General features: G+C 49.8%; 1 protein-coding gene across 3 annotated transcripts in view; it reads left to right on the top strand.

The window, feature by feature from the left end:
- The window catches only part of GBGT1 (globoside alpha-1,3-N-acetylgalactosaminyltransferase 1 (FORS blood group)), a 20,180-nt gene continuing 10,333 nt past the window's right edge, over positions 1 to 9,847 (top strand). For 2 of the 3 annotated variants that reach the window (XM_024210411.2, XM_024210409.2), the window contains exons 1-3: positions 1 to 341; positions 8,599 to 8,671; positions 9,204 to 9,266. In XM_024210411.2, coding sequence (XP_024066179.2) covers positions 8,604 to 8,671; positions 9,204 to 9,266 — 131 coding nt within the window. In that variant the 5' untranslated portion in view covers positions 1 to 341; positions 8,599 to 8,603. Of the gene's footprint in view, positions 342 to 405; positions 490 to 8,598; positions 8,672 to 9,203; positions 9,267 to 9,847 lie in introns of those variants that run through there. The other variant, XM_024210410.3, reaches the window with a different exon arrangement.

Below are 9,847 nucleotides of genomic sequence, written 5' to 3'. Positions count from 1 at the left end.
TCACTCATTTTGTTACTGATTGTGGTGAGAAGCACAGAAAAGTCTGTCTGAAGCCAGATACTGGATCTGAGACCATAAAATTAGCTCTTATAACTGGAAAGATTGGATTTGCTCATGCCAGGGCATGATTTTGGGGATCCAATAGATGATGGGACTATATTTAAAGGGGGGAGTCCAGTGAGCAAACTTCCCTTCAGCAGAAGTGAAAATAGCCTCATGATATCCGAGTCTGTTGTTTGTCAGACGATGTTGTAACTTGAACCTTATTTAATTACAGCTTTCAGAAACCCGAAGGACTTGTTCTGCGAAGAAAATCTTTCATGGATAGTCATCAAAACCAGGTATTTATGTGAGACCAGAACATTTTTGAGCGTTGAAGGGGTGGGGTGGATGTATCATTTTGGTCTGGACGTACATACAAGTTAGTTTACCAGAAGTAAAGTAAAGTCCGGCAGTATCCACTTGAAGCAAAGCCTTTGTGGAACCTGAGTAAGTATGAAAGAGTTGTTAGCTATTTTTCTGTCATTTTGGAGGCTGGTGTGGAATAGTGCATTAATTACATCTTCCCCGGGATTGGTTTCACTTTCTTTGGCATTGAGTTTTGCTGCCCTTTGTCCCTAACGGGATGAACGGGTATATGACCAGGATGGTGAATGTTTCACACACAATGGAACAGATTCTGAACTCTGCTTATTCCAGTGTAAATCCGAAGGAACGCCACTGAATGAAGTTACTCCAGATTCAGAGTAAAACTGAGCTGGGAACCTGGCCCAAGGAACTGATTGTGTTGCTATGTATGGACTCTTTCAAGGGAAAGTGTAGGGATTTATTTCATAAAGAGATATTTTAGAGGTGTGTGGTAAATCTGAGCTAAAATATTCACAGCACACACAACTACATGCATTTTTCACAGTACATTAATTCAGCTAGTGAGACTTACGGTAGTTGTCCCCTCTAGACGCTCTGGTGAGGGGCACAGTAGAAATATCTATGTCTGACAGCCTGCCTTACACTTTCTAAGTTAAATTCTCCACATAAAATTGCCATTGAATCAGTTGAGCAGATGCTGCCTGGGCTTTATTTGCAATGAATTAAACACAGGCTCTGAGGGAGTGAATGACTGAGCGGAATGGGAGGGCGATATGGAGCCTTCTGTCTTCAACTTACTGCTTCAAACCCTGTCCAGTTTGGCTTTTGAGTTAGGTGGGGCGTCAGTCTAATTCCCAGCGGGCAGGTGGATGTGACGGGTTCGGTCACAGAGACTGCCTTGGGACTGTCACCTGACGTGCTGAGATTACCTCTGAGCCCATTTTCCCTGCCAACTTGGGACTCCAGAACCCTGCCTTGTTGAGCCAGACATGCTAGCCTGCTGCAACAGAGACCCAGGGTCTGGTCCACACCCCCAAAGCTGCAGACTTAACTGAACACAGCTCAGTCAGTTACCTGTGTCTAGCACCCAGACACCCAGTTCCCAATGGGATCCAACCCCCAAATAAATCCATTTTACTCTGTATAAAGCTTATAGGTTGGCTTTTGAGTTTGGTGGGGCAAATTCCCAGTGGGTCTAATTCCCAGTGGGCCAGTGGACACCTCAGAAAAGCTACCACCACAATCGCCGTGAACTTCCTCCCATTGCCCTCCCCACAGCAGAGAGGCCAAGGCTGTATGGGCAGAGGTGCCTTGGCAGGGCATTGTGTGTGGAGGTCATATGGCCTGTGGTGCGCACACCTTGCATGGAAAGAAGAAGGTGAGCTGAGTAATTCCTGGTGACTGAGTTGTGGGGAGACTGTGCGGGACTGTAGACTGCAGGAGTGATGTCCCAGCCCCCAGTGAAGTTAATGGGACCATTGCCACTGATTTCACGGGGGTCAGGAGTTTAGTTTAGGCAGCAGTGAGCCGCGAGAATGCCCACTGTTGCACAGCATAAATCTAATAGTAGTGGGATTCTAGCAGCGGTCCTGTGAAAACACCACATGGACACACGAGTTTGAAAGGCCTCCTCCTAATCTTTTATCCATCAATGTCACTGGAGTTGAAGGTGCTGAGGATTGGGCTCCAAACCAGCCTCGCAGTGTCTTCCTGTTCCGCTGCTCTGACCACATGGCCTCTGTTGTTAGGGTGACCAGACAGCAAATGTGAAAAATCAGGACGGGGGTGGGGGGTAATAGGAACCTATATAAGAAAAAGACCCAAAAATCAGGACTGTCCCTATAAAATCGGGACATCTGGTCACCCTAGTTGTGGCTTCCCCTTTTTCTCTGCAAAGAGTCCAGACTGCTAATCTTCAAAGCACCTCCTGACCGTGCCCCTGCCTATCTCCAGCGCTGCCCTCCTTCTCTCTCTCTCTCTCGTCCCTTCTTCCATGCCGCCTGGCTAACTGCTGCTAAGCAGCCCACTACAAGCTCCCGGAACCCCGCAGGTTCTGTGACCCATCCAAGCTCACGTGATCAAACCACAGGCTGGTTGGCCTGTGCTGTATTGTTCTGTCTCATAGCCACTTGTGCCTTAACTGTAGGGTGACCTTATTTGTGGGGAAGGTCACTTTTTTGGTTAGCAGACTTTGTCTAATGGAAAGCACCATGTGCCCTTAGAGCTCATCATAAGGCTTTGGAGTGGATGGGCGGGAAGGCCTCTCTGGTCCATCCAGTGCTATGTGTTATGATGATTATACACAGCACTCAGAGCGTCGGAAGGGCGTTTTCATCAGAGTCACTCCAATAAATGCAAGTCATCTCTGTTAGTATGAAACATGGTCGTTTCAGTCAAGTCAAAAATTACTTAGACAAGTTAGATGTCTTCGAATCACCAGGGGCTGATGAAATGCATTCTAGAATACTCAAGGAGCTGACTGAGGAGATATCTGAGCCATTAGCAATTATCTTTGAAAAGTCATGGAAGACGGGAGACATTCCAGAAGACTAGGAAAGGGCAAATATAGTGCCAATCTATAAAAAGGGAAATAAGGACAACCCAGGGAATTACAGACCAGTCAGCTTAACTTCTGTTCCCCGGAAGATAATGGAGCAAATAAGCAAGAACAAATCATGTCAAACCAACCTGATAGCTTTTTTTGACAGGGTAACAAGCCTTGTGGATAGGGGGGAAGCGGTAGATGTGGTATATCTTTTGATACTGTCTTGCATGACCTTCTCATAAACAAACTAGGGAAATACAACCTAGATGGAGCTATTATAAGGTGGGTGCATAACTGGTTGGAAAATCGTTCCCAGAGAGTAGTTATCAGTGGTTCACAGTTGTGATAAATGAAGTGGGGGGTAGCTCCCTTTTATGGACACCCAGCCAGCCAGTTAGCTATAAAGTCCCTCTTGATGTCTGTTCTTTGCTTGCCTTACCTGCAAAGGGTTAAACAAAAAAGTCCCCCAGGTAAAGGAAAGGGAGTGGACACCTGACCAAAAGAGATAATGGGAAGGCTAGAGCTTTTTAAAATGGGGAAAAAGCTTTCCCTTTGTCTCTCTGTTGTTCTCTCTTGGCTGAAGAGATGGGGCAGCAGGAATGCTGTGTAAAGTTTGGATCAGGTATGAAAAATCATCTTCCTTACCTAGAAGGATTCATTGGGACAGGGAATGTTTAGATAGACGCGATCAGGTTTATTTCTTTATTTTGGCTTGTGGACTTCCTCTGTGCTAAGCTCAGGTATTTTTGTTTTCTTTTGCAACATTAAGCTGGACCCCAGGGAGCCAGGCCTGGTGTTTAACCCCTTTTCAGTTGCTCTGTAAAATCTAGTAATAGCCTGATTTTCCAGATGTGTTTCTGTTCTTCTTTTTTTAAATAAAATTTATCTTTTTTAAGAACCTGATTGGTTTTGTGACTTAAAAAGTCTGTGCGTGTTTTTTCAATTAGCTGGTGGCAATAGCTGGGTTTCCCTTTAGTTTGTTTTCTTCCTAACTGTCAGAGTGGTCAAGCACTGGAATAAATTGCCTAGGGAGGTTGTGGAATCTCCATCATTGGGGATTTTTCAGAGCAGGCTGGACAAACACCTTTCAGGGATGGTCTAGATAATACTTAGTCCTGTCTTGAGTGCAGGGGACTGGACTAGATGACTTCTCGAGGTCCCTTCCAGTTCTATGATTCAGTGCCTTTTGGTTGTACTATCTAAGAGCCTGACTGGGCCCCTCCTGCCCAAATTCACTGAGTAGTACCTTACTGCAGGAATACTTCCTCGCAATGTTGCCAACCACGAAGGTTCAAAAATCATGAGTTAGACCCCCCCCAAAAATCATTAGATTGGCTCAAAAATAAATCCTTTGGGGGCTTTTGATTTGCCTTCTAGTCTTGGAGCCCTTAGGGGAGTCATGTTTTCAAGCTTTCTTTGCAATCAAGAGAGACAGCTTACTTTTTTTAAAACATGCAAGCTGAGATTCTCACCTCATCACAGGACTCCAGGAGCTGAGGCTTGCAGAAAAACACAAGACTCGTCATAAAATCGCGCGAGTTGGCAACACTGCACTGGACTCCTGGCAATGCTGAGCATTATGCTCTGTAGTGTTTACAGGATTGGGCCCTGCTGTTATCGTTATGGGCTGGCCTGAGCAAGAGCTGGCCTGCAAACTGCACTGCCCCAGAAATAGCTTCAGAGACACCCCAGTTAGGCACAAATCCCCTAGTGCTCGCCTCTTGCACTGGGGCAGGGAGGTAAACCGTCTGCTACAACTTCTCCAGCCCCCAGCTCCAGCCAGCTCTGTGAATGGGCCTGGGGAGGTATTGTTCTGCCCCTGTATGCACAGGAGGGAGGCAGTGCACACAGTCCTTGCTTCCTCCCCCTCTCCCCGAGCTCCCTACCAGCAAACCTGGAGCTACAATCCAAGCAGGTCTTACCCAGCCATGCTCCCCTACTCCCCTGCCTGGCTACAGAAGAACCAGCCAAAAACCTAGCGCTATAACCATTTAAAAAAAACAAGTGTTCAAGCTTTGTACCCAGCAGCTTTGCCTATGCTCTGTGACTGCCTGCTGCATGTCTCTGCCACCCTCCCTCTGCTCCCATCCTACAATAGCTTAATGAGGCTACAGAAAAAAATCTTTGCACTGGGTAGGCCCTGGATAAATATAGTGCGTCATTCTCCAGGGCTGTCGGGCCGTCATCGTTTCCCAGCACGACGTTAAAACATGGAACAGGCTGAAAATTGTTGCTCTGGAGATGAGACGTCTTATGCCAAGACTAATCCGGGGCTGAGTGTTTACCCTTGACGGGTAGTTGTTATTCCCCCTCTAGACACCTTGGCTGCAATGCAGTCTCTGGAAACAACCGCGGCTGCAATGCAGCAGCACTCCGTGCTCTGTTACCACTGTAATCAGGAGAGGCAGGTCTGAGCACGAGAACAGCCAGAAGGGAAGGGCTGATAGAAAAACTGGTTTAGTTCCTACTTGAGGATCTGCAGAACACTCAGGTAAGCGTCCGGAATTGCCAAACGTGAATCTATTAGGATTTTAAATGTCAGGATGCCCTGATTTTTCTTTATTGGGAATTGGTGCCAGTTCTTGGCAAGCGCTAACTCCTCCTGTCAAGATACTATGGAGATGGGCACCATAGAAATGTGTGTATGATAATAAAGAAACTTCAACTGCTTTCTGCTCCCCATCTCGTAGGAGTGAAATTAGAAATGGTCAGATACTGAGGAGTGCATCTAGTGCATTGCCCACTCTCCCCTGGGCCCGTGCAGGATGGATCCCCGTTGTACATTCTCCAGTGCCGTGTGGGCAGGTGATATCCAAGCACTGTTTACAGCTAAGGGGCAGCTCCATGGTCAGTCCCCAGCAGAGGCCGCTCTGGGCATAGGCAAGCTAGGCAGCTGTCTGGGGCAGCAGATTCATCAGCAAGTTGAGATGTGACCCATCGGGCACTAGTTGTCTGTGTGCCCCCTGCTGATGCACATTAACAGTTCATTAAAGCACTTTGAGATGGTCCCTCCATAGTGCCTCCCATGCCATCGGCTGCCTTCTCTAGTGTCCTGCCCCATCTACCCCCTATGTCCTATTCCCCCACCCCATCTGCCCCATGATCTGCTCTCTGCCCTGTTTTCCTAGCCTCCATGTCCTAGTCTCTCCCTACCCATTTGCCCCTCACTACATCCTGAACCCCACCCTATCTGTCCTCTGTGTCCTGGTCTCCCCCCGGTCCCCATCCCTACCCCATGTCCAGACTCTAGTTCCCCTGTATTATCCCCTCATTGTTCCCCCATGTCTTGCATCCCCCGCTTCTCCCAGCTGCATGATGGGGACTCTCCACCCTGTGACTTGGTGCAGCTCCACCTGCACTAGTGTTGCCAGGCGTCCGGTGTTCAACCGGAATGCCCGGCCGAAAAGGGACCCCGGCGGGTCCGGTTGGCACCACAGACCAGGCCATTAAAAGTCTGTTCAGCGACACAGCAGGGCTAAGGCAGGCTCCCTGCCTGTCCTAGGTCCGCGCGGCTCCCGGAAGTGGCCACCTGGTCTCTGCAGCCCCGAAGCACGTGGGCGGCCAGGGAGGCTCCACACGCTACCCCGTCCTGAGTGCCGGCTCCCGGTGGCCAGGGGGCTGCAGAGACCTGGCGGCTGCTTCCTGGGAGCTGCAGTAAGCACCGCCAGGACCCCGCACCCCAAACCCCCTGCCCCAGCCCAGTGAAAGTGAGTGAGGGTGGGGGAGAGCAAGCGACAGAGAGATGGGGGATGGAGCGAGTGATGATGGGGCCTCAGAGAAGGGGTGGGGGCCTCAGGACAGGGGGCAGGGCAGGGGTGTTCGTTTTGTGCCATTAGAAAGTTGGCAACCCTAACCTGCACTGTAGGGTGTTTGGATTGACACCCAGAGGGGTGTCTTGGGATGGGGTTGCCAGAGCCCACTTGGGGAGGGTGCAGCAGATGGAGCCAAACGCTGCGAGTCCCAGCACATGGTGCTCTTGGGGGCAGATCTGTAATGCGGGCTTGGGTAGGGCTGCTGGCTCCTTTGGGGCACCAGTGGCAGGGTCCTTCCAGAGAAGCCTGTTTAAGGAGGAGTTTGCTGCTATATTTGCCCCTCTGTCACCCTGAAAGAGAACCAACTGGGGGTGGGGACAGGGAGCTGCAGGGTTCACGTCTGTCTGCATGAGGCATCATCTTTGAAACGTGGGTGCTGTTTTAAAGGAACCACTTCGGTCCCATCCACATTTCTACCAGATCCCGGGTGGGAGCAGGGGTCGCTTACCCACCCACCAGGCCAGGACTGTAGCCAGGTTTAACACCACTGTTTGATCCAGTTTGTGTGGACCAGACTTGAGGGGGCTCCGCCCCTTACATTCCTACTGGGGTCTATGTCCCCTGATCTCTGGGCCTCACACACAATTGTATAAACCTGGCACCCGTGTTAAAGAACTGCCAATGCTCACAGGGTGCACACTGTCTAATAGAGGGGGGCAGCACACTGAAGTCCTGTCTACAGGCCTGCCGGCAGAGGGTGCTGGGGGAGAGGGCAAAGGGGGCAATTGCTCAGGGGCCCAGGCCATTTAAAAGGTTGATTGTCTGGGGCAGCCAGGGGGGAGGGATAGCTCAGTGGTTTGAGCATTGGCCTGCTAAACCCAGGGTTGTGAGTTCAGTCCTTGAGGGGGCCACTTAGGGATCTGGGGCAAAATCAGTACTTGGTCCTGCTAGGCAGGAGGCTGGACTTGATGACCTTTCAAGGTCCCTTCCAGTTCTAGGAGATAGGATATCTCCATTCATTCAGACAGCAGCATGCTGGGCTGCCAAGCCAGGAGGGAAGTGCCTTGTGTTGCCCCATATCAGACCCTCCAGCTGATTAAGGAGTGACTTAGGGTTATATCAGGGCTACAGAGACCTTAGAGATCCATTATTATCTAGTGTGTATTACAGCTCTCATCTGTTCCATATTACAGAGTGTTACCTTGACTATGGCAGACCCCAATTTGCCTTCATCTCCTATGCACCTGTGCTGGGATCTTTCTGCCAGGGGCCATTATTGGCCCGTGGAAGTTGGAGTCTACGTTCTACAGTGATGACTACATTAGCTGTACCTACCCTCTGATATCACTGAGTCCAGCTGCTTACTAAGCCTCAAAAAGAGATTAGAGCTTTATCTGAACAAGTGGCTTCATGCAGGTTCGGATCAAATTAGGAGTGCTATCAACCCTCAGGCTTCAGGACATAAGCAAATGAGCCAGGATCAGGAAAAACGAGTCCTTGTGGCATCTTAGAGGACCTTATATATAAATATACAGCACATGAAAAGATGGGAGTTGCCTTACCAAGTGGGGAGTCAGTGCTAACGAGGCCAATTCAATTAGGGTGGATGTGGCCACAATAGTCTATTACAGTATAACTAGCCAGGGCATTGTGGCCATAGTGAGGTTTCTCGGATGCAGCTTGGGAAGACTGCTGCAGAGACTAGCTGGACTCTCCGTCTGTTGCAGTCCAATCCCTGCTGGATGCCTGGCCTCAGAGAGGATGAATTAGAACTGTGAGATAAAATGAGCTGTCGAGCATGTCATGCTTCCCGGCATGTCCCTTGCTGTGGGATCTTTATACCCGGTTTGAAGACCAGTGCCTAATCTTTTGTCCATGGCCAATTGAGAGCTGCTGGGAATGGAAATTTGTCTTTTTTTTGCTCCACTTTAGGAGAAATGACTTGCTGGAAAGTGGTGAAATCTGTTCTCATACTCTGCCTGATCCTCATTCCCATATTTGTCTGGTAAGTATCTACTGCTGGCCTTACTTACCCACTGACTCAGACTCTAGGAATGCTCACAGGCAAACACTGCTAGTGATGCATCACAAATCACTTGGAGGGAGACTAGGTATTTTATTATTACTATTTATACTTTGCATGTATTTCTGGCCCTCGTATAATGGCTGTCATGCACCATTCCGGAGGGGGCTGTATGTCACCAGTGGGGAAGGGAGCCCTATCTATTTAAATGGTTTGCAGTCTGTAAAACACTTTGATGTAAATAATAATAATACTTATCCCTTATGTTAAAGCTGGATCCTACCGGACATCAGCCATTCATGATGCCCTTTCACATATGAACAGCAGTAAATTATAGTCCCAAAATGTTCACAGAGGGGTATATCCCTGTCCTCTGCATCAGCTGGTGAATTGGCTAGATAACCTAGCAGGCCTTCTCAGTCTCTGTGCAGGATTCTAAGAAAACCTTTGAAAATCCTGTCAAGTGCTGGAAAATGTCTTCCTATCTTTTAATGATTTCTCCTGTTACTTGCAGGATGACAGTCTGGAATGGGCCAGTCCACTACCTTCCATACTACCTTCCTTGCCCAGAAATCTTGTAAGTATCCTGTCTGAGACAGAGCTGAAATGAGGATTTACCTAAAGTCACACAGTGAGTCTTGGCAGAACTGGGACTAGAACTGAGATCATCTAGTTCCTGGTCCTCTTCCCTGCCAACTGGATTATTATTATTCATTATCTATATTGCTGCAGTGCTTAGGAGTCCTAGTCTTGGAGCAGGACCCCATTGTGCTAGGTGCTGTACAAACACAGAACAAAAAGATGGCCCCTGTCCTAAAGAGCTTAGGCCCAGATCCTCACCGGTAGTTAGGCCACTTACTTCCATTGATTTCAATGCAAGTTAGGGGCCTAAATACCAGGGCCGGCTCCAGGCACCAGGCAACCAAGCTGGTGCTTGGGGCGGCACCTGGAGGGGGGCGGCGCGGCGCTCCGGCCGCCGGGGAGAGCGGGGCCACAGCCGGGCTCGCCGCCCTCCCCCCGGCGCTCTGGCCGCCAGGGGGAGAGCGGAGCCCTCGCCGGCCTCGCCCCGGGGCTCCAGCTGCCCTCCCCCCCGGCGCCCTCCCCCCAGCCGCCGGGGGGAGAGCGGAGCCCCCGCCGGGGCTCGCCACCCTCCCCCCG

The sequence above is a fragment of the Terrapene carolina genome, unplaced genomic scaffold, assembly GCF_002925995.2.
Source record: "Terrapene carolina triunguis isolate 2854851 unplaced genomic scaffold, T_m_triunguis-2.0 Scaffold238, whole genome shotgun sequence".
NCBI classification, from domain to species: Eukaryota; Metazoa; Chordata; order Testudines; family Emydidae; genus Terrapene; species Terrapene triunguis.
This window is presented reverse-complemented; position numbering and strand designations above follow the sequence as displayed.